This window comes from Oncorhynchus nerka, linkage group LG23 (genome assembly GCF_034236695.1).
Source record: "Oncorhynchus nerka isolate Pitt River linkage group LG23, Oner_Uvic_2.0, whole genome shotgun sequence".
In the NCBI taxonomy this organism is placed as follows: Eukaryota; Metazoa; Chordata; class Actinopteri; order Salmoniformes; family Salmonidae; genus Oncorhynchus; species Oncorhynchus nerka.
Window position 1 is genome coordinate 28,669,648 of NC_088418.1, and position 25,096 is coordinate 28,694,743.

Genomic DNA, 25,096 nt, shown 5'->3' on the forward strand with positions numbered 1-25,096 from the left:
CTGATCTTGTCCTTTGGTTTGTTGGGAGTCCTTTATAAGCACTCGCCTTGGAATGCGGTTCCATGACGTTTGGGTATAATGTCTGTTCTCACGGAGACGTGGCCACTGGCTAGTTAAAACGTTATATGGTAACCCTCTCATTTAGAAGGCTAACATCACATTTGATCTTTTCAAAAGTATTTCTATACTCAATCATTTATTTTATACAACATTCAGATGCAAACACCATAATTGAGAAGTGTATACAAACAAAGAAACAGTAAAGGGTGTCTCCTGTCATTCACGAGGTCACCAAATGAAACAAACTGGACATGACTGTCCCTTAACCACGGACCATTTCAACTGCTTGGAATACAGAAATACTGTTCAATTATTCAACCTTTTAATGTCAAAGTGTCTCTCTGTGTTCCACCGTTATATTCCAATCTCGAACACTACAGAGCATAGAGGCAGCGTATTTTACGACGGCCATAAAGTGCAACCACTGCAACCTGATCCTTCAGATCTTCACAAGAGAGTCTTAGTCTTAGTCCAAGCATGTGACGGTGCTCTTTGCAGAAGGGTGTGTTGCACTGAGAACACGAGGAGCTCAAATCAAATCAAATTCTATTGGTCACATACAGTACACATGGTGCAACAAAATGCTTGTGCTTCTAATTCCGACAGTGCAGTAATATCTAACAAGTAATCTAACAATTACACAAAAACTACCTAATACACCCAATCTAAGTAAAAGGATGGAATAAGAATGTATACATATAAATACATGGATGAGCGATGACTGAGCGGCATAGGCTAAGATGCGATAGATGGTATAAAATACAGTATATACATATGAGATGAGTAATGCAAGATATGTAAACATTATTGAAGTGGCATTATGAAAGTGACTAGTGATCCATTTTTTAAAGTGGCCAATGATTTCAAGTCTATATGTAGGCAGCAGTCTCTCTGTGTTAGTGATGGCTGTTTAACAGTGTGATGTGCTTTTACACCTGCATTGTTTGCTGTTTGGGGTTTTAGGCTGGGTTTCTGTACAGCACTTTGAGATATCAGCTGATGTACGAAGGGCTATATAAATAAATTTGATTTGATTTGATTTGATGGCCTTGAGATAGAAGCTGTTTTTAAGTCTCTCGGTCCCAGCTTTGATGCACCTGTACTGACTTCGCCTTCTGGATGGTAGCGGGGTGAACAGGGAGTGGCTCGGGTGGTTGTTGTTCTTGATTATCTTTTTGGCCTTTCTGTGACATCGGGTGCTGTAGGTGACCTGGAGGGCAGGTTGTTTGCCCCCGGTGATGCATTGTGCAGACCGCACCACCCTCTGGAGAGCCTTGCGGTTGTGGGCGGTGCAGTTTCCGTACCAGGATGCTCTCAATTGTGCATCTGTAAAAGTTTGTGAGGGTTTTAGGTGACAAGCCATATTTCTTCAGGCTCCTGAGGTTGAAGAGGCGCTGTTGCGCCTTCTTCACCACACTGTCTGTGTGGGTTGTCACGCTGGTATAAGGGATTTGGAGATAGGAGCAGGAATACACAACAGGGGTTTTAAAATACACCCAAAACAAACACGTATACAAAACACTGGGCTGTACCCAAACAAAAGAGCGAGGGTAAACCTCGTTGAACGACACGGGACGATACCCGTAATACACAGTGTATAAAGCACGTATAATAGCTGCACCAGCGCCTAGGTACTCACACGACAAATGGACATGGGAACAATAACCGACAAGGACAGAGGGGACAGAGGGCACTTACAGTTGTAGTTGACGTTTGCATACACCTTAGCCAAATACGTTTAATCCTAGTAAAACGTCACTGTTTTAGGTCAGTTAGGATCACCACTTTATTTTAAGAATGTTAAACATCAGAATAATGGTAGAGAGGATAATTTATTTCAGCTTTTATTTCTTTCATCACATTCCCAGGGGGTCAGAAGTTAACATACACTCAATTAGTATTTGGTAGCATTGCCTTTAAATTGTTTATCTTGGGTCAAATGTTTCGGGTAGCCTTCCACAAGCTTCCCACAAGTTGGGTGAATTTTGGCCCATTCCTCCTGACAGAGCTGGTGTAACTGAGTCAGGTTTGTAGGCCTCCTTGCTCGCACACACTTTTTCAGCATAGAATTGAGGTCAGGGCATTGTGATGGCCACTCCAATACTTTACTTTGTCCTTAAGCCATTTGGCCACAACTTTGGAAGTATGCTTGGGGTCATTGTCCATTTGGAAGACCCAAGCTTTAACTTCCTGACTGATATCTTTTAGATGTTGCTTCAACATATCCACATAAATGTCCTTTCCTCATGATGCCATCTATTTTGTGAAGTGCACCAGACCCTCCTGCAGCAAAGCACCCCACAACATGATGCTGCCACCCCCATGCTTCACGGTTGGGATGGTGTTCTTCGACTTGCAAGCATCCCCCTTTTTCCTCTGAACATAATAATGGTCATTATGACCAAACAGTTCTATTTTTGTTTTATCAGACTAGAGGACATTTCTCCAAAAAGTACAATCTTTGTCCCCATGTGAAGTTATCTGTCTTTTTTATGGCAGTTTTGGAGCAGTGGCTTCTTCCTTGCTGAGTGGCCTTTCAGGTTATTTCGATATAAGACTAGTTTTACTGAAGATATTTTGCTGTTGTTCTGGGATTTATTTGCCGTTTTCGCACAAAGTTATGTTCATCTCTAGGAGAACGCGTCTCTTTCCTGAGCGGTATGACGGCTGTGTGGTCCCATGGTGTTTATACTTGAGTACTATAGTTTGTACAGATGAACGTGGTACCTTCAGGCACTTGGAAATTGCTCCCAAGGATGAACCAGACTTGTGGAGGTCTACAATTTTGTTTCTGAGGTCTTGGCTGATTTCTTTTGATATTCCCATGATGTCACACAAAGAGGCACTGAGTTTGAAGGTAGGCCTTGAAATACATCCACAGGTACACCGCAAATTGAGTCAAATTATGTCAATTAGCCTATCAGAAGCTTCTAAAGCCATGATATAATTTTCTGGAATTTTCCAAGCTGTTATAAAGGCATAGTCAATTTAGTGTATGTAAACTTCTGACCCACTGGAATTGTGAATTTTAAGTGAAATAATCTGTCTGTAAACAATTGTTGGAAAAATTACTTGTGTCATGCACGAAGTAGATGTCCTAACCGACTTGCCAAAATTATAGTTTGTTAACAAGAAATGTGTGGAGTGGTTGAAAACGGGTTTTAATGACTCCAACCTAAGTGTATGTAAACTTCCCAGGCAGAGGAAGGAGGCGACAAGCTTTGGAAAACCGGTCCACAACGACGAGAATGGTGGTGTTCCTCTGGGAGGGGGGAAGGTCAGGGGCAAAGTCCACCGAGAGGTGAGTCCAGGGTCATTGTGGAACCGGCAGGGGAAGGAGCTATCCATAAGCGAGGGGTCTGGGTATCTTAGACTGGGCACAGATGGAACCCGGACGTCCCTAGCACAGATGGAACCCGGACGTCCCTAGCCAAGGTGGGCCACCAGTACTTCTCCGTTAGGCAGGCGATGGTACGGCCTATCCCAGGATGACTCGACAGAGGCACCGTGTGCGCCCAGGAAAGGAGGTGGTCCCGCACACCTGTGGGCACATTGTCACGGTTCTCCGGGCACTGTGTAGGTGCACGTTCTGTACACAGGGCCTGCCTTATGTCGGCGTCCACATCCCATACCTCTATCGCGATGACGCAGAACGGAGGGATGATGGGGGTCTCCTCTCCCTGACTCTCCTCTGCGAGACAGGGTGTCCGCCTTCACATTATTCAAGCCTGGCCTATAGAAAATCGTGAATTGGAACCTGGCGAAGAATAGAGCTCACTTGGCCTGTCTCGGGTTTAGCCTCTTCGCTTCCCTGATGTACTCCAGGTTGCGTTGGTCCGTCCACACCAGGAAAGGGTGTTTGGACCCCTCAAGTCAGTGCCTCCACGCCTTCAGAGCCTTCTTGACCGCCAAGAGTTCCCAGTCCACTACGTCGTAGTTCCTTTGGGCGGGGCTCAGCTGCTTATAGAAAGCAGAGCCGCAGCTAGAAAGAGCAGAGCCACAGCTTTAGAGGGGTTCCGGTACGCTGGGACAGCACTGCCCTGACCCCTACTTCGGAGGCATCCATCTTGACGATGAAGGGGAGTGAGGGGTAAGGATGTGCCAACACGGTAGCTGTGGTGAAACGTGCCTTCAGCGTCTCGAATGCCCTCTCCGCCTCCGCTGTTCAACAAAGTCACTGGGGACCTCCTCTCAGCAGGGAGGTAAGAAGCGCGACCACTCCTTGATGTCTCTCTGGAAAGCAACCCTTTCCATAATTTAGTCTACCTTGTTATCTAGAGACTGGACATTGGCGAGTAATATACTAGGAAGCAGTGGGTGGTGTGCACGCCTCCTAAGTCTGAACAGGAGGCCGCTTCGTTTACCTCTTCTGCAGTGACGTTGTTTTGGGTCTGCCTCTGGAATCAGATCATATGGCCTGGGTGGTGGTGCGAACAAAGGATCCGCTTCGGGCAGAGCTTGCATCTCTTCCTCTTCTGGCCCTGGCTGCTCTGAGTGGTGGTGGTATGGCTCTCTTTCATCACCCCACATCTTTTCATTGACTTAGTTCTTCTATGGAGTTGGGATCTCTGCAGTACTCCAACAATCAAGCCTTTATGGTACAGGCAGATGGAAGCCACTCCTCAGTAAAAGGCACATGACAGCCCGCTTGAAGTTTGCCAAAAGGCACCTAAAGGACTCTCGGACTATGACTCTCGGACTATGAAACAAGATTCTCTGTTCTGATGAAACCAAGATTGAACGGATGGAATGCCAAGTGTCATGTCTAGAGGAAAGCTGCTCATCCACTGTGACGAAGTCGTTGGGGATGAACCTTCCTCTACAGTTTGCTAGGAAAATGTCCCACACATACCGGAAGGCTGCCAGGTGGTCCGTTGCTTATTTGAACACTCTTGTACTCTTGTCATCAAGCCTCAGGTAGTGTCGGATATCCTCATATCTTCTGACCGAGATGGTGGCCTTATACTTTGGATTCTGCAGTGGACCCAAAACTAGCTCCCGTGTGGAGACATCCTAACTTTGCTCCATGCCGGTGAGGAGGGTTAAACTAATAAAGGCCTTTAGTTGCTCTTTGTTGACCTCTCTCCACTCTGTCCCTTTTGCTGTCGCTTTTCCCCGTCCTTCTAAATTTGTACACTTTAGGACCTCCTCAATGATGTTGTCACTAATGAACAGCTCGCAGGCAACTTTTAGTGACACAACTGTTGACCCTGGCACAGGCCATGGGCAGCTCCTCAGGATGTCATGGCTTCTGGTCCTGCCTTTAGTGTGGGGGGGGTGTTCACTCCAGTAAGACCCCTTTTTACTCAGCTGGACTACCAGGTGCATCCACAACTCCAACTTGACCCACAGGCACGCAGTCTGTGTCATCTGAATTGGACACCTCATATTCTGAGTCAGAGGCACCAATGACTTCCTCATCCAGCATCTGTAAAACCATTTTGGTTGTATATCTGGCAACATTCTTATGAGCCTCCTTATGAAACTCCTTATACTCAATGAGTTAAAAAGGACAAATGAAAACAGTGATTAATGAACATTTAAAAACAAGATATTTAATACATATTTTATGAAGTACTTTGATTTTATTGTTGTAGCAATAGAAAGGTGAGTTTGACGAGTGCAACGCAGTGAATTCCATAGGAAATACATACGGGTCATATTTTGCCCACATATGAAAACTTGGGGTAGTGATACAGCAACAAAAAATGTTTTAAGTGAGACTCTGCGATATGACGTTGCCACGGGTAGCACCGCAGATATTCAGAACATGCGCTTTTAAACCCACCCTTACCATAAACTGCCCTCTTATGATTTCCATGTGGCATATGTTTCAACTGTGCTGTGATGTTTCACATACATTCTGAACCTTTCTAATCGCATAGTATCTACATTGTAAGTTAAAGATTAATATTTGTACTAAAAGCACTATTATATTGTTGATTGATTGACTTTCCAAATCTCCCTAGGGTTCATTTTAGGTAAATGTTGTGATATTTCAGCGATTCCTGAACCTGTGACCAGAAATAAGCTTCATATGGTTAATACCAGAATAAGTGATATAATGATTCTGTCTCTTTATAGCAGAATCTGCAAAGCTGAGATGGTGGTATGCCCCATATACATAACATTCTGTTGGTGGCCAAATGTTTGTATAATAATTTAAATTGAAAAACTCAAAGTTTGAATCAAGCATTGTTTTGTCTATCAGTTCATAAACCATGTGGCACATTGAAAGTCTCTTCCCAACTATTTTGCAACTTGCATGGCGCAGCTTTCAACATTTTGGTCCTCCCACTTGCCTCCTCCATTTTTGCGGTGATGCTGCAATGAGTTGGTTGTAAATTTGGATAGAGCAAACATTTACATGTCTTTGTAAATGTTTTGTTAGCTGCACATGTGACATAACTCGGCCTGTCCTATTCATAATATCATTAACAAAGATAATTCCTTAAAAATCCAGAAAGGACGAATGTTTTTTATGAAATTAGTATTTTTGACATTAACCATATTATCTGTTGTAAGATTTGTTCTATTTTTTTTCTGGAAGATGAAACTGGAATTGCAACTAGCTTTGTATGGCTTGTTTCGAAAATACTTAAAATTAACTGAAAGTGAGTGGTCGCTTCAACTGAGCTGATTGTTGCAAAAATTGGCCCAATTTCACTGTTACCTTCAGGCATTGTTATATTTATTTAATTTAACTGAGAACACATTTTCATTTACAGCAACAATCTGGGGAATAGTTACAGTGGAGAGGAATGAGACAATTGGAAACTGGGGATGATTCAGTGGCCATGATGGTATTAGGGCCAGATTGGGAATTTAGCCAGGAGGACACCAGGGTCAACACCCCAACTATTACAATAAGTGCCATAGGATCTTTAGGGATCAGAGAGAGTCAGGACACCTGTTTAACATCCCTTCTGAAAGACAGCACCCTATACAGTGTAATGTCCCCAATCACTGCCCTGGGGAATGAGGAAATAATTTGGTTTTAGACCAGAGGAAAGAGTGCCCCCCACTGGCCCTTCAACACAACTTCCAGCAGCATCTGGTCTCCCACTGAGGGACTGACCAGGACCAACCCTGCTTAGCTTCAGAGGCCAGCCTGCAGTGGGATGCAGGGTGGTATGCTGCATCATTAACTCTACCTTTAATACATATGTGACCCGATTCAAGAAACTAAGGATATGTCGCAAGTCACAACTTCATAGGACAGCTGTTTGAATGTAAAAAATATTTTTTTATCAAAGTGCTTTTTTTGGTCAGAAATGCCTTCTCGAACATGTGAACTTTCATGTGCCTTAATATCAAACTTGTATGCCATCTGTAAATACAAATAAAACTGTTAAATTATGAGCCTAGTTGGTTTAGCCACAGAAAAAGAGGGCAACCTTCCCGCTAGCCATGATTGGCTGAGATTATGAGTGGGCTGGACATGCCGAGAGATGAGTTTGGATTGGTCTGCCATGTAGCATGCGTCTCTCTATTTGAGCTGGTCTAGGTAATCCTGTCAAACGCAGGTTTTTTTTAAATAAAAATGTATCATGTAGTAAAACGGCATAAACCTAATGTCAAAGTTAAAGTGTACTGTTTGGTGGTTAACATTAGCTGGCTGGCTCACTAGCTAACATTATGTGTATGCTCTCCACTTTCTGGAGGACCGAGTTTTGAAATCAGTGGAATTTGAGTATGATAGCTAAGGAGAAAACACCAGTCTGGATTACATAGTCAAACTAAGGGCAACCATGCATGGCATCAGACAGGAGACGCGTCCAACCGCGACGTATACTGGTAAGATAGTCTAGCTAGCTACATTTTCAGATATTACATGCTTCTAATTTTGACAGAAAGTGGTTTCATTTCAAGTGTACTGTTAGCTAGCTAACCTTAGTTAGCTGGGTCACTAGCTAACGTTATGTGCATGATCTTATTTTTCGTATCACAGACACATTTGCCTGACTAGTTATAGCCATAGAACCTGGTTGGTTAGCTACCTACAGATTCATGCAGGGTAGTAACATCATGAGTTGTGATTATGGTCCATTGTTTAGCTAGCTAGCTATGTGTCTTAACAAAAGACTCCACTCTACTTTTGACAAAGTATTTTTATTTCAAGTTAAAGCGCACTGTCAGCGAGCCAGCCAGCTAATTTTAGCTGGCTGACTCGCTAACTATCATTACGTCATGCATTGGGATTCATTGTTTACCTAGCTAGCTATCTAGCTACATTTCAAAATACTCTCATCTTAGTGTGCCAGAGCGCAGAATAACTGATGCATTTTTGAACGCTCAACACCCGTTGAATATGTCTGGTGTCAGTAAACGTTGACAACAAAGTGTCATTCAATTGTTGCCAGCAGCAGAGTTAGTCACCAATCCTCTGGATAACATGAAAAAAGCCTAACCAGCTCTGCTAGGGGGAGTAAAATGGTCAGAGTGGGGTGTTCTCTCATTATGTGTCAGGAAGTAGCTAGCCAATGTTTTTTTAAAAATGTTTTAACTAGGAAAGTCAGTTAAAAACAAATTCTTATCTACAATGACGGCCTAGAAACAGTGGGATAATTGACTTGTTCAGGGGCAGAATGAAAGATTTTTACCTTGTCAGCTTGAAGATTCGATTTAGCAACCTTTCGGTTACTTGCCCAACGCTCTAACCACTAGGCTTCCTGCCGCCCCAGTTAGCTTGGGTGCTTGACTGTCGTTGTGAGGTCAGGGTTTTCGGGAACAACCCTACTTATTGGCCAGAGTGTCCAGTGTGTGCTCTGAATGCGAAACACTCTGAATTTACAAAAGGACAATCTGACAGCACAGTTGCAGTCACCAACGCTCTGGATAACATACTGTAACAGCCTAACAGCCTATTGGTGAAATAATGCCTATTGCTAGGGTGAGTAATGTTCAGTGAGCTGTTCTCTCTCTCTTAGATGTCTGGAAGTAGCTGGCAAGTTAGTACAGAATGGTCAGATCAACCCTTAAAGAGATGGGTGGGGCTTAAGGCTTAAGAGGGTGTGAACAATGCTGAATGAGTGTAGACAAAGTAGTATGTTGTCAATTTCACTTTTGCTTTTGATGTCTTATTTTTGTTTACAATTCTATACATTTTGCTTTCAATTGTATGTTTTGATTTCAACATCCATTATTTCACCCGCCCTCGAAAATATCATGTTTACATTCTCAACTTTATTTTTCATGTTCACGATTTATTTTATTTTGAATTCAATACATATGGCGTGAAATTGACCCCTAAAAGAAGGGCTCTCCAATAGTAGTACCAAAACATTGAAAGACGGTTTTCTCAAAAGTGAGTTTACAAGTTGATCAACTTTCAAAGCAGAATTACTTTCCCATTGCAGTGTACATGTATGATATACCATTTTGTAGCTCTTTCCCTTTGTTTCCTCAAATGCAGTGTACATGTATGATATACCATTTTGTAGCTCTTTCCCATTGTTTCCTCAAATGCAGTGTACATGTATGATATACCATTTTGTAGCTCTTTCCCATTGTTTCCTCAAATGCAGTGTACATGTATGATATACCATTTTGTAGCTCTTTCCCATTGTTTCCTCAAATGCAGTGTACATGTATGATATACCATTTTGTAGCTCTTTCCCATTGTTTCCTCAAATGCAGTGTACATGTATGAAATACCATTTTGTAGCTCTTTCCCATTGTTTCCTCAAATGCAGTGTACATGTATGATATACCATTTTGTAGCTCTTTCCCATTGTTTCCTCAAATGCAGTGTACATGTATGATATACCATTTTGTAGCTCTTTCCCATTGTTTCCTCAAATGCAGTGTACATGTATGATATACCATTTTGTAGCTCTTTCCCTTTGTTTCCTCAAATGCAGTGTACATGTATGATATACCATTTTGTAGCTCTGAGTCTCTACTTTTCTCCAATGTAAAAAACAGAAATTCAAATGTTGCTGCATAAGACCGACTGCAGGTGGTGAGTCACATATTTGTATAACATTTATAAACATGTATAAGCAATAATTTCTAAAGACTTTTCATGAACGTTATTAAAAAGTGTTAGTTATTTTAATTTGTACCAATTTTAAGTTATAACAGTTTATTCATTTATGAAGAATCTATAAATATTCGATCAACAGTCGTTGTATAAGCCCTTTTTAAACCCTTTATAAAATAAGCCTTATTGCAAAGCGTTATCCACTTGTAAAACACATTGTTACAGTGCATGTCACTACCGCCCAGACCAAAACCTCATATCATGCCAATGACAAGTGCTTTCTTATCAAATTCATTCAATACATAATCGGTCTCATATACCAGTTAGCGGGAAACACCTCATTTTCAAAATGGCAAATCTCGAGTTCAAGTTTGAGGACCAAATAACTAAATATATTCAGGAAAAAGAATTGGCAACGTCACAAATTCATGACATTGAGAAAGTACAAAAGTATTGAGCAAAAGGGCAAGTTGTATTTTTTTTAACTAGTAGCTAACTTTTGATTCTCTCATCTAAAACTAGCTAGCTCGCATAAGTGATTCCATTCCAAGCACAGAGGAGTTATTCTATTTGATAGAGCAATGTTAGATTCCCTACAAGCCTTTTATTCAAATAGTAATATACAGTGCCTTGCAAAACTATTCACCCCCTTGGCATTTTTTCTATTTTGTTGCATTACAACCTTTAATTTAATATGTATTTTTTATTTGGATTTCATGTAATGGACATACACAAAACAGTCCAAATTGGTAAAGCGAAATGAAAAAAATTACAAAATGTAAGTGTCACATGATCTGTCACATGATCTCAGTATTATATACACCTGTTCTGAAAGGCCCCAGAGTCTGCAACACCACCAAGCAAGGGGCACCACCAAGCAAGTGGCATTATGAAGACCAAGGAGCTCTCCAAACAGGTCAGGGACAACGTTGTGGAGAAGTACAGATCAGGGTTGGGTTATAAAAAATATCTAAAACTTTGAACATCCCACGGAGCACCATTAAATCCATTATTAAGAAATTGAAAGAATATGGCACCACAACAAACCTGCCAAAAGAGGGCCGCCCACTAAAACTCACGGACCAGGCAAAGAGGGCATTAATCAGAGAGGCAAGAAAGAGATCAAAGATAACCCTGAAGGAGCTGCAAAGCTCCACAGCGGAGATTGGAGTATCTGTCCATAGGACCACTTTAAACCGTACACTCCACAGAGCTGGGCTTTACGGAAGAATGGCCAGAAAAAAATAAGCAAACACATTCGCCAAATGTGGGAGACTCCCCAAACATATGGAAGACGGCACTCTGGTCAGATGAGACTAAAATTGAGATTTTTGGCCATCAAGGAAAACGCTATGTCTGGCGCAAACCCAACACCTCTCATCACCCTGAGAATACCATCCCCACAGTGAAGCATGGTGGTGGCAGCATCATGCTGTGGGGATGTTATTCATCGGCAGGGACTGGGAAACAGAATTGAAGGAATGATGGATGGCACTAAATATAGGGAAATACTTGAGGGTAACCTGTTCCAGTCTTCCAGAGATTTGAGACTGGGACGGAGGTTCACCTTCCAACAGGACAATGGCCCCAAGCATACTGCTAAAGCAACAGTTGAGTGGTTTAAGGGGAAACTGTGACAATACAGAGGCGGATGCAAGATGCAAGCAACGATGGTTTAATGAATACAGGTTACAGCAGCAACAGGACAGACAGACTGTACTCAGACGGAATCCGACCCAGGGACTAGGGCGCATCCTCCTATGTGAGCGTGCTGAGAAACCCAGGGGAGAGTGTCCGGATGGGTAGGAAGGAGCACAGCAGATAATCCACACAAGGGCGGCGAGAGATGAGTACGGACACACGACACAACCTCAGGGAAGTAACAACGATCTGACAACAAGAAACACTGGTTACAGAACATATAAAGGGAAGATAAGTGATTCCAGCTGGCGCAGACAATCAGGCCGAGATTGGGAACCACGCCCACACAAACACGAGAGAGAGAGAGAGAGAGAAAAGGAAAAGGAGGCAGTGGATTCATGAACCGTGACAGAAACATTTAAATGCATTGGAATGGCCTAGTCAAAGCCCAGACCTCAATCCAATTGAGAATCTGTGGTATGACTTAAAGATTGCTGTACACCAGCAGAACCCATCCAACTTGAAAGGAGCTAGAGCAGTTATGCCTTGAAGAATGGGCAAAAATCCCAGTGGCTAGATGTGCCAAGCTTATACAGACATACCCCAAGAGACTTGCAGTTGTAAATGCTGCTAAAGGTGGCTCTACAAAGTATTGACGTTGAGGGGGTGAATAGTTATGCACACTCAAGTTCAGTTTTTTGTCTTATTTCTTGTTTGTTTCACAATAAAAAGTATTTTGCATCTTCAAAGTGGTAGGCATGTTGTATAAATCAAATGATACAAACCCTCAAAAAAATACATTTTAAGGCAACGAAATACTTTCGCAAGCCATTGTATTATATTCTTGACCTTCAAATATTTCTGTATTTAATTTGTAATATATTTGGAAAAACTTCTAAAAACATATTTTCACTTTGTCATAATGGGATATTGTGTGTTGATGGGTGGAAAAAAGTATGTGGACACTTGCTTGTCGAGCATCTCAATACAAAATTATGGGCATTAACCTTTTCACGTGTGAGTTCCAAATATCTGTAACCGTTGCCCCTCCATGAGTTTTCTTCATGCGTGTTATGTCAGAATGCTCTCACTGTTCCAAAAAGTGATTGTTACGCAACAGGACAGTTACCCGCGCTGCCCTCAAACCAAGGCACACTGCCTGCTAATTATTGATAGGATATATCAAGTCAATTACAAATTATTTTATAACAAGTTTAATTTTCTAACAACAGTTTGAGTTGAGGTGTGTTCCACCTCCGTGTTAATTTACATAAGAAGTAGCACATTTCACTGTTGCGAACAATTTATATTTGAGGCTTTACTGAGAGCCCAAGCACTTCCCCAGTGTTTCCCCAGATCAAGTATGAAGACATTGTGCATCTCACGTCAGAACAGGCCTTGCACAAACGTTTTCTGACAGCACATTTTCTGGCTGGCGCCCGCATTGCCTTCATGGTTGTTTTCCTTACAAATTGGACTTTGGACATGTGTGCGTTTCTATCAAATTAAGTGGCTTATTTTCTGTATATCGTGTTGTCGTTTCTGCACACCACATGTATGTATGGATCTTAATGTATTTTCTGTTTTATTCACTTTTTCAAGTACTGGTGACAAATCATGCATTCCAATTCTTGCATAGATAGCAATGGACACATATGATGTGTGTAAAATACGTTTTTTGAATGTTGTACTGATTATGATGAGCTAATGCTAAGCTATTTGTTGGCTACATGTGGCGCAATTTTTGTTGACATTATGCAATGCATTCTGGTTGTCATGTAAGCTTCTGTCAGATCAAAGATGTTATAACACGGGATAGTTCACTCGACTGACTTATGGTGCTTTGACTTTGTTTATTTGCATCTTATAGTGAATGGAATTCTGGGATTAGGTTTTCGCCAAGTCAAACATAAGCAAACATGGCTGCCATCATAAAGAATTGATCTGCTGTTAGCTTAGCGGACACTCATTTCATGGCAGCAAGCTTTACACCACTCCAGCCGACGGTTGGCATTGCGCATAGTGAGCTTGGCTTGTGTGTGGCTGCTCCACCATGGAAACCCACTTCATGAAGCTCCAGACGAACAGTTCTTGTGCTGAAGTTGTTTCCAGAGGCAGTTTGGAACTCGGGAGTGAGTTTTGCAACCAAGGACAGACGATTTTTACAAGCTATGTGCTTCGGCACTCGGTGGTTCTGTGGCCTACCACTTTTCGCTGAGTTGTTTCCACTTAAAAATAACAGGACTTACAGTTGACCTGGGCAGCTCTAGCAGGGCAGAAATTTGACAAACTGACTGATTGGAAAGGTGCTATCCTATGACTATGCCAAGTTGAAAGTCCCTGAGCTCTTCAGTAATGCGATTCTACTGCCAATGTTTGTCTATCGAGATTGTATGGCGGTGTGTTCAATTCTATACACCTGTCAGCAACAAGTGTGGCCGAAATAGCCGAGTTCACTAATTTGAAGTGGTGTCCACTTACTTTTGTATATATAGTGTACATTCTGAATTCAGGCTGTAACACAACAAAATGTGGAATAAGTCGAGGGGTAGGAACACTTTCTGAAGGCACTGTATTTTTTTAAATGACAACTTTACATGTCTGAAATATGCTTACCTTTCTAATATCTCTGGAGTGACCTGAAAATAGCTGTGCAGCAACACTCCCCATCCAACCTAACAGAGTTGGAGAGGATCTGTAGAGAAGAATGGGAGAAACTCCCAACTACAGGTGTGCCAAGCTTATAGCGTCATAACCAAGAAGACTCGAGGCTGTAGTCGCTGCCAAAGGTGCTTCAACAAAGTACTGAGTAAATGGTCTGAATACTTATGTAACTGTCATATTTCAGTTCTAAGGCTGTAACGTAACAAAATGTGGAAAAAGTCAAGGGGTCTGAATACTTTCCGAAGGCACTGTATATACATCTGAGACAACAATCATATTTGAAAAAATACTATTTTTGTTCATAGCCAAAACCACTGAACTCAAGGCCTATTTTTAAAAAATGGTTTCTTTTATCTCAGACAAGTATTGCTGACAGAAAATGTCTGGTGCATCAAATGTCTACAGATTTGACCTTAGTGATGTTTCACTCTGTTCTATAGTAGTTGTAAGCACTGCATTGTATTCTATGTATGATATATACAGTTGAAGTCAGAAGTTTACATACACTTAGGTTGGAGACATTAAAACTTGTTTTTCAACCACTCCACAAATGTTTTGTTAACAAACTATAGTTTTGGCAAGTCGGTTAGGACATCTACTTTGTGCATGACACAAGTCATTTTTCCAACAATTGTTCACAGACAGATTATTTCAGATATAATTCACTGTATCACAATTCCAGTAGGTCAGAAGTTTACATACACTAAGATGACCGTGCCTTTAAAAAGCTTGGAAAATTCCAGAAAATGATGTCATGGCTTTAGAAGCTTCTGATAGGCTAATTGACATCATTTGAGTCAATTGGAGGTGTACCTGTGGATGTATTTCAAGGCCTACTTTCAAACTCAGTGCCTCTTTGCGTGACATCATGGGAAAATCAAAAGAAATCAGCCAAGTCTGGTTCATCCTTGGGAGCAATTTCCAAACGCCTGAAGGTAATACGTTCATCTGTACAAACAATAGTGTGCAAGTATAAACACCATGGGACCACGCAGCCGTCATACCGCTCGGGAAGGAGACGCGTTCTGTCTCCTAGAGATTAACGTACTTTGGAGCAAAAAGTACAAATCCATCCCAGAACAACAGCATAGGACCTTGTGAAGATGCTGGAGGAAACAGGTACAAAAGTATCTATATCCACAGTCAAATGAGTCCTATATCGACATAACCTGAAAGGCCGCTCAGCAAGTAAGAAGCCACTGCTCCAAAACTGCCATAAAAAAGCCAGACTACGGTTTGCAACTGCACATGGGGACAAAGATCGTACTTTTTGGAAAAATATCCTCTGGTCTGATGAAACAAAAATAGAACTGTTTGGCCATAATGACCATCGTTATGTTTGGAGGAAAAAAGGGGAGGCTTGCAAGCCGAAGAACACCATCCCATCCGTGAAGCACGGGCCTGGCAGCATCATGTTGTCGGGGTGCTTTGCTGCAGGAGGGACTGGTGCACTTCACAAAATAGATGGCATCATGAGGTAGGAAAATTATGTGGATATATTGAAGCAACATCTCAAGACATCAGTCAGGAAGTTAAAGCTTGGTCACAAATGGGTTTTCCAAATGGACAATGACCCCATGCATACCTCCAAAGTTGTGGCGAAATGGCTTAAGGACAACAAAGTCAAGGTATTGGATTGGCCATCACAACGCCCTGACCTCAATCCCATAGAAAATGTGTGGGCAGAACAGTACAAATGTGTGCGAGCAAGGAGGCCTACAAACCTGACTCAGTTACACCAGCTCTGTCAGGAGGAATGGGCCAAAATTCACCCAACTCATTGTGGGAAGCTTGTGGAAGACTTCCCAAAACGTTTGACCCAAGTTAAACATTTTAAAGGCAATGCTACCAAATACTAATTGAGTGTATGTAAACTTCTGACCCACTGGGAATGTGATGAAAGAAATAAAAGCTGAAATAAATGATTCTCTCTACTATTATTCTGACATTTCACATTCTTAAAATAAAATGAGGATCCTAACTGACCTAAAACAGGGCATTTTTACTAGGATTAAATGTCAATAATTGTGAAAAACTGAGTTTAAATGTATTTGGCTAAGGTGTATGTAAACCATCAGGCTTCAATTGTATATTAATTGCAGATACAGGAGAAGTATCAGGAACAGTCATGTTAACAGTAGCCTATACTTCAGCATGTACAGTGGGGCAAAAAAGTATTTAGTCAGCCACCAATTGTGCAAGTTCTCCCACTTAAAAAGATGAGAGAGGCCTGTAATTTTCATCATAGGTACACTTCAACTATGACAGACAAAATGAGAAAAAAAATCCAGAAAATCACATTGTAGGATTTTTAATGAATTTATTTGCAAATTATGGTGGAAAATAAGTATTTGGTCACCTACAAACAAGCAAGATTTCTGGCTCTCACAGACCTGTAACTTCTTCTTTAAGAGGCTCTTCTGTCCTCCACTCGTTACCTGTATTAATGGCACCTGTTTGAACTTGTTATCAGTATAAAAGACACCTGTCCACAACCTCAAACAGTGACACTCCAAACTCCACTATGGCAAAGACCAAAGAGCTGTCAAAGGACACCAGAAACAAAATTGTAGACCTGCACCAGGCTGGGAAGACTGAATCTGCAATAGGTAAGCAGCTTGGTTTGAAGAAATCAACTGTGGGAGCAATTATTTGGAAATGGAAGACATACAAGACCACTGATAATCTCCCTCGATCTGGGGCTCCACGCAAGATGTCACCCCGTGGGGTCAAAATGATCACAAGAACAGTGAGCAAAAATCCCAGAACCACACGGGGGGACCTAGTGAATGACCTGCAGAGAGCTGAGACCAAAGTAACAAAGCCTACCTACACACTACGCCGCCAGGGACTCAAATCCTGCAGTGCCAGACGTGTCCCCCTGCTTAAGCCAGTACATGTCCAGGCCCGTCTGAAGTTTGCTAGAGAGCATTTGGATGATCCAGAAGAAGATTGGGAGAATGTCATATGGTCAGATGAAACCAAAATATAATTTTTTGGTAAAAACTCAACTCGTCGTGTTTGGAGGACAAAGAATGCTGAGTTGCATCCAAAGAACACCATACCTACTGTGAAGCATGGGGGTGGAAACATCATGCTTTGGGGCTGTTTTTCTGCAAAGGGACCAGGACGACTGATCCGTGTAAAGGAAAGAATGAATGGGGCCATGTATCTTGGGATTTTGAGTGAAAACCTCCTTCCATCAGCAAGGGCATTGAAGATGAAACTTGGCTGGGTCTTTCAGCATGACAATGATCCCAAACACACCGCCCGGGCAATGAAGGAGTGGCTTCGTAAGAAGCATTTCAAGGTCCTGGATTGGCCTAGCCAGTCTCCAGATCTCAACCCCATGGAAAATCTTTGGAGGGAGTTGAAAGTCCGTATTGCCCAGCAACAGCCCCAAAACATCACTGCTCTAGAGGAGATCTGCATGGAGGAATGGGCCAAAATACCAGCAACAGTGTGTGAAAACCTTGTGAAGACTTGCAGAAAACGTTTGACCTCTATCATTGCCAACAAAGGGTATATAACAAAGTATTGAGATAAACTTTTGTTATTGACCAAATACTTATTTTCCACCATAATTTGCAAATAAATTCATAAAAAATCCTACAATGTGATTTTCTGGATTTTTTCCCCTCATTTTGTCTTTCATAGTTGAAGTGTACCTATGATGAAAATTACAGGCCTCTCTCATCTTTTTAAGTGGGAGAACTTGCACAATTGGTGGCTGACTAAATACTTTTTTGCCCCACTGTAGGTCTATCTTGTAGTGCTTGCAGGCCCACAAGAAAACACATCTCTTACCGTGTGTTCGTGGTTCTTTGGTTCTGTCTTCATGTTTTGTTGAAGGGATAGATATTCAGTACATATGGAGAAATATTCAATAAATATAGAGGGATCTGAGAATAAACATCCACAAACTGGAGGGGAAACACAGAAGATCCTTGTAGACAGTTAAAGGTACCTCAGACTAATGTTACAGTGAATGGTCCAGTTTGGAGGTGTGAGACATTTATAATGGTGTTTATTACCCCCCATGGCTCTCCTTTAAACAGGACGGGGAGACTTGTTTATGGACTGGTATTTGGTTTCTCTGTTATTTTTATGTTTTACACTGACATCCTCATTTACACTCCATGTTATACATGTAGGATATCATAGTTTGGGTTTAATATATTTAGTACGTCAGTTATACTTATGTAAGATATGGAGATTTCATCCATGGTGGGCATAACCAAAGGTATCTACATTCAAAGATACTTTTATCTTATTTGACATGTTTCCTTTTCTTGCATTTTCATCATTATAATACATTAAAATTGAGAAAAATATATGTTAATACAGTAGACCCAAAACTTACTCCAACAATGACAAACTATTTGTATTTGTAGTTGAAACTTGGTAGAATGAAATATGTACAGATAACTGCCAAAATAATGGAAAGTCTGAGGGATACAAAGTATATTGACAGCAGGGGCTTTCACACAGGTGTGGTTCCTGAGTTAATTACGCAATTAACATCCCATCAATATTTTGGCCATTTTGGCTACCATGGCTGTGCCCCAATAGGATGACAATGCCCCCAACCACAAGGCACGAGTGAACACTGAATGGTTTGATGAGCATGAAAATGAAAAAAATTGTCATATAAAAAATTTAAAAAAGTAATAATAATGAATAATAATATGCCATGTTCGTCTCAGTCACCAGATCCCAACCCAATTGAAGACTTATGGGAGATTCTGGAGCGGAGCCTGGTACAGCGTTTTCCATCATCGTCAACAAAACACCGATTTATGGAATTTCTCATGGAAGAAGTGTCACAGCCCTCCAATAGAGTTCCAGACACTTGTAGACTATATGCCATTGTGCATTGAAGCTGTTCTGTCTCGTGGTGGATGGCCCAATGCCCCAAGACACTTTATGTTGGTGTTTCCTTTATTTTGGCAGTTACCTGTATGTGTATACTGCATACACGGTTGACTGGAGTCGTCTTTACAGCTTTGAGACAGTAGGTGGTGCTATGCCATCTCGACATAGCCTCACCGTACAGCTGTGAAATGTCAAACGGCCGATTGTCAGCAGTGCATCTAACCACAACAGTGGGTGAAACTGTGAGTTTAGATAAGAGAGAGAATGCTCTTTCTCTAAGGTTTAATCACCAAAAGGAATTTGCCCTGTTCCAAGCAGTCCGTATTTCCCCACTGAACTAATAAGTATGTGAAAGTTAACAAGGCTATCGTTATTTAAACAACCACTTAATCTTTCTCTCTCTCGACAATGCAACTGGATTGGCCCATGATGAGCCCCTGTATTCATTCAGAAAAACGGTGAGAACTAGCTTCTTGATTATTCAAATAATAAGTTACCCCTCTCTGTAACTCGAGTTACTTGATATACGCGCCTCTTCACAACCACACCAGCACAGGAAACATCATACAATGGTAGTCTTAGCATTGAAAGTAAAGGTACATTTGCTATTGTACTAAATTATAGTGTAAGAAAAGGCTAGTTTGTGCAGGTACCACAGCACTAGAAGTCCCGATCCAGGACTGGACTACTGCCTAAAGATCTTGGGTTTCAACAACTGGCTGTATGACATGAATGAGTTGGATGCACTTCATTGATTCCCAGTGTTAGGCAGTGCTCCAACAGAGATATTTAGCAGCACACAATGAACACTTCAACAGACCAATAGCAGGTTTGGTTGGCTGAGCACAGTATGTTATATTATTCACTGACTATATGACAGTCACCCAGGGAGGTTCAGTAGGAAATTGGGCTGGCTGAAGCTGAACTCTGACCTAATTACCGGACCTGGGTCAAATACTTTCATTTGATTAATCTTGGGGTTTGCTCTTTTGGGACTATTCCATTGGTCCCATTGTAAACTCAATCAAGTGCATCTCAAGTATTTGAAAGTATTTGACTCATATGTATGACCCAGGTCTGGTGATACTACAATGTATCTGCCACGCATTCACTCTCATGCATAAGGTAAACAGTGTTCTGAAAGATTGATTCAGTGTTAATGGCTGCTATATACCTTATCTGAATCATTCCCTAGAAACTCCCAGCAGGAGACCAAGGGAAGACAATGTATAGGTATAGCACGAGCTATAGTGACACTGGGATTAGGGGAGGGTCAAAAAAGGGGCCAGAAAACACGATGTCCCTGTAGTTGCGGTTGATATCCGGCCCCCTTTTCACTTTTATACTAAGAGACTGTCGTGGATATTATTTCTGTCCATTTGTTTTGTGGTTTAGTTTTATTTCAGTGTGCATGACAGCTAAATGTGTGTGTGTGGGGGGGGGGGCTTTTGAAGAGCAACCCCAGTGGCTTAAATGACATATAGTATAAAGTAAATATGTTAATAGAATATGTTAAACGTAAATATAAATATGACTACAGACCATCTACAGTAAATTAATTGTAGGTACTTATTGCCCTTATACTGTATTACAATATAAATATATTGACATGGGGTTGTTTCAGAATAGATACAATTATAATACTTTTTTTGTGAAAGAAATAAGTAAATGTATTTTGCAACATTACAAATATACAAATAGAAACAATCTTAATATACATACAATAATCATATTTTAAAAATAAACACATTATAAGAAAATACTTAGAGGACATTTTTGATAGGGGTTGTTTCAGGAAGGGACCTAAGACACATTCAAACAGCACATATTCAACATTTCCAACTTAGTCGCAGATCTTGCTCTTCCAGACCACTAGGAAAACCAAGACGGGGATGAGACTGACTGGAATGAGGGTAAGGGTAAGCACAACACCGGAGGGGGCGTCGGGAAATAACTGCTCCTCCTCCGGACATGCCTGGAAGAAGCTGGAATGGATCTGGATGAAGAAGTCTTGCACCACTTGGTTCGGGAAGTAACATCCTAAGTTGGTGGTCAAGCTCTCGATACATCTGGTCAGCTCATTGTATGGTCTGCCGTGGAGAGATCAAGTCAGGTTTTTACAGTAAATGCAAAGTAACTCTGTTAATACATTTTAGTTAATACATTTTACAGTAATTATAGTTTTTTTTTTACTCAATGAAGACTATTGGAGACTTGAGTTATTCTTCATTTTTTTGAGGACAAGATTAAATTGGTTATGTATTATCAGATATTTATACTATCGTGGTAATTGTCGTAATATTTGAGAGTTGAAGAATGAGAGAGTGTGCATGCACACCTGCCTGTGTGCCTGCCTGTGTGCGAGCCCGTGTGTGTTGCAGAGTGTGTACAGCCTCTATACACCCTCTATCGCATGCTCTCCACTGTCAACTAATGATCTCATGCCGACAACGTGTGACTGAATGCGTTTCCTCTGCCCATGCTTTAGAGGTACTTGCTTCAACTATTCTATTTCAAGTAACTCCATGTGCTGTTACTGTTTACGTTGAAAGTGGAAGAGGTCTAACGAGAGAGGTCCAAGTATAGAGATAAAACGATTTGTTCTATGAGTCCAAGTATGAAACTAATTCAGCACCAATGGAACCGAAGAGAGCGATGTAAGTAGTAAAGTCTGTGCAGGTTGTTTTAACCAGTTATAACTAATGTAAGGAGATTGAACCAATAATCTAACAGTTTGATGTGATTCAACCAATACTGGTGATGTAGATTACATCTAAAACAGGAAGTCAAACAATGAATTTGCGATGGAACTATATATGTAATGTAAAAATGAACCAGATCTGATCACATTTCGTGTTAAGATGCATTTAAGTTATTTGGTTCTGTTTTCTGGATGTAGATCACATTTTAATACTAAGTGTAAATAGGGTCAAAGAGTAGTAAGCATATAATGTTTGAAAGCAACATTTAGTCAGAAAGCAACATTTAGGTATACCTGATGACTTGGTCCCATTCACACCAGAGTTCATTGTTGATGTCTGTCATTTCAGAGTGAAACTGATTCCAGCATATAATGTAGCTGAAGTGTTCTAGGAGGCTCTCATTGCAGTGGCGAAAAACAGCGGAATACTCCTGATCCTGAAAACTTTCTAGGGGTACAACCAGAGAGAATATATATCTTACATCATCATGACACATTTTACCCCATTTATAATCCACCCATCCAATTTATTGCCTATGCATAGATGAAATCAGGTATCTATACAGTATTGTTGCAATGTTGGGCTGACACTATCTGGCCAGGGTAAAAGGATAGAAGTGTGTCACATTATTACACCTAGTACCTTGTCAAATAATCTATTTAAAAATATATATAAATATATATATAAATATATATATGTATATTTATTTGAAATGTTGATTTGGGGAAAAAATCCAACCACAAGGTACAATATAATACAAATTGATTAGGAAGATACATCATGCATTTGAATTAGGTACTATTATTTTGCCAAAGGTAAGTAAAATGCATTAAAGATCATTTGAGCACTTACCGTTATCTTCAAATGTTACATTGGATGAGACATTGCTTTGTAATTGAATTTCACCTGGAAATTAAGAGGTGTTTAACATTATTGTGTTGAAAGAATGTGGTAGTGCATTGTCACGTGTGGTCAAATATGCCTTCAAATATGTCTTCTTACTCCCACTAACATACAGAGTTTGGCTTAGTTACACCTTTGATTACACCACCGTGACAAGGCAGCTACGCAACAAGAAGGAGCAGCAACAAGGAACCACCAATACCATTGTATCAGAAGTCTTGTCTTATCACTCACACACCGCCCAGACAGCAGACACTTAATAGCAAAAGGATAAAAACATTATAATACATCAATGATGTATTGTAAGACTTGTCATAAGCATGCTTGACCCCTTTATATTGTCTTATGATCTTCTTATAATGATTTTGATTAAATAACAGCTCCCCATGCAGTATATTAGCCACATAGAAATACATCACACATTATAAGGTTCTTGAACATGCCTGTTAACTTTCAGTAAAGTGTTACCATAGGATACATACCTAAGACGAGGACAGGGAAAAGCAGTAGGAAGATCATGGTGGAGAGAGGACACTGGAGAGCCCCGGAGCCAAATGAAACTCAAGGACCAGTGAGTAGCAGCCAAGAGTGTCAATACACTGTTCTCCTCCGAAGTGAACAGGAGTGGGTTAAAGAGCGAGACCTAAGCCCACCCATGTTTTTCCAGCCATTGTTCACAGAAAAGTGCTGACGAAACATCCTACTGTTCTGTTGATGTTGATTTCATGGCTCGATGGACACCGACTTTGGGGTGGCATTTCCCCTAGGTACAGATCCATGATAAGCTTCCCCTTCCTCAATCCCAACCTTAACCATTAGCAGGGGAAATGCAAAGCTGACCCAAGACCAGCGTCTAGGGGCAACTTCAACCTACACCAAGAAGTTTGCCCAAACAGTTTGCCCACCCCTGCTCTAAAGTCACGTAGCAATCTCTGTCTTTAACCCTTCCCACATCCACTCCCCTCTGACTCCTTACTGGCAGCTTCATTAAATAGTACCCTCAAAACCCCAGTCTCAACGTCAACAGTGAAGAGGCAACTCCGGGATGCTGGCCTTCTAGGCAAAATTCCTCTGTCCATTGTCTGTGTTCTTTTGCCCATCTTAATCTTTTCTTTTTATTTCCAATCTGAGATATTGCTTTTTCTTTGCAACTCTGCCTAGAAGGCCAACATCCCGGAGTCGCCTCTTCACTGTTGACGTTGAGACTGTGGTTTTGTGGGTACTATTTAATTAAACTGCAAGTTGAGGACTTGTGAGGCGTCTGTTTCTCAAACTAGACATTCTAATGTACTTGTCCTCTTGCTCAGTTGTGCACCGGGGCCTCCCACTCCTCTTTCTATTCTGGTTAGAGCCAGTTTGCGCTGTTCTGTGAAGGGAGTAGTACACCGCATTGTACGAGATCTTCTGTTTCTTGGCAATTTCTCACATGGAATAGCCTTCATTTCTCAGAACAAGAATAGACTGATGAGTTTCAGAAAAGTTATTTGTTTCTAGCCATTTTGAGCCTGTAATCGAACCCACAAATGCTGATGCTCTAGATACTCAATTATTCTAAAGAAGGCATGTTTTATTGCTTTATTTCTTTAATCAGAACAACAGTTTTCAGCTGTGCTAACATAATTTCAAAAGGGTTTTCTCATGATCAATTAGCCTTTTAACATGATAAACTTGGATTAGCTAACACAACGTGCCTTTGGAACACAGGAGTGATGGTTGCTGATAATGGGCCTCTGTACGCCTATGTAGATATTCCATAACGAATCTGCCGTTTCCAGCTACAATAGTAATTTACAACATTAACAATGTCACTGTATTTCTGATCAATTTGAGGTTATTTTAATGGACAAAAAATGTGCTTTTCTTTCAGAAACAAGGGCATTGCTAAGTGACTCCAAACTTTTGAAGGGTAGTGTATATTATTATAATATTTTTAAATTTAATGTCTCGTGATCCGGATTGATGGCCCGGTGGGCCGGATACTGCCCACGGCCCATACTTTGCTCCCCTTGCTTTAGAGAGACAGGCCTCTCTTGAATCAGATAATCCACAGGGAATTAACGATTTGTATACCCTTGTGGGAACAAATATAGCAATTTTGCAAGCTGTTACTCTACGGTGCTCTATACTCTGTCAAAAAATGTATCGGAGTCACAGTACAAAGTAAGTTTTAGGGATATAATTTCAAAAGGCAAAAATGTGTGTGTGTCTGTGTGTGTGTGTCAGCCTTTGCGAGTGCGGGAGTGAGTGTGTGTGTGTGTCCACATGT

The 25,096-nt window shown here is 41.1% G+C and overlaps 1 protein-coding gene and 1 long non-coding RNA gene across 2 annotated transcripts; one reads left to right on the forward strand and one right to left on the reverse strand.

The window, feature by feature from the left end:
- The first annotated feature begins 8,530 nt into the window (after nt 1–8,530).
- On the forward strand, nt 8,531–19,734 carry LOC115106663 (uncharacterized). The gene is made up of 2 exons (XR_003860065.2): nt 8,531–8,953; nt 19,057–19,734. It is a non-coding gene; the product is annotated as an uncharacterized LOC115106663 (long non-coding RNA).
- A 1,041-nt stretch (nt 19,735–20,775) lies between these two features.
- LOC115106662 (receptor activity-modifying protein 1-like) lies at nt 20,776–23,524 on the reverse strand. Its single transcript, XM_029629605.2, has 4 exons — nt 23,313–23,524; nt 22,780–22,833; nt 22,221–22,374; nt 20,776–21,315 (listed from the first exon to the last, which is right to left on the reverse strand). Exons 1-4 carry the CDS (start codon nt 23,347–23,349, stop codon nt 21,069–21,071), a joined length of 492 nt encoding a protein of 163 aa, XP_029485465.2. The 5' UTR covers nt 23,350–23,524; the 3' UTR covers nt 20,776–21,068.
- Nucleotides 23,525–25,096: the final 1,572 nt, after the last annotated feature.

What these genes read in the sequence shown, in the direction of transcription:
- LOC115106662 (XM_029629605.2), bottom strand. Translation starts at nt 23,349, where the DNA reads ATGATCTTCCTACTGCTTTTCCCTGTCCTCGTCTTAG. An exon ending in TGTAACATTTGAAGATAACG is followed by an intron (nt 22,375 to 22,779) that starts GTAAGTGCTCAA and finishes TTGTACCCCTAG; the next exon opens with AAAGTTTTCAGGATCAGGAG. An exon ending in GAATGGGACCAAGTCATCAG is followed by an intron (nt 21,316 to 22,220) that starts GTATACCTAAAT and finishes TCTCCACGGCAG; the next exon opens with ACCATACAATGAGCTGACCA.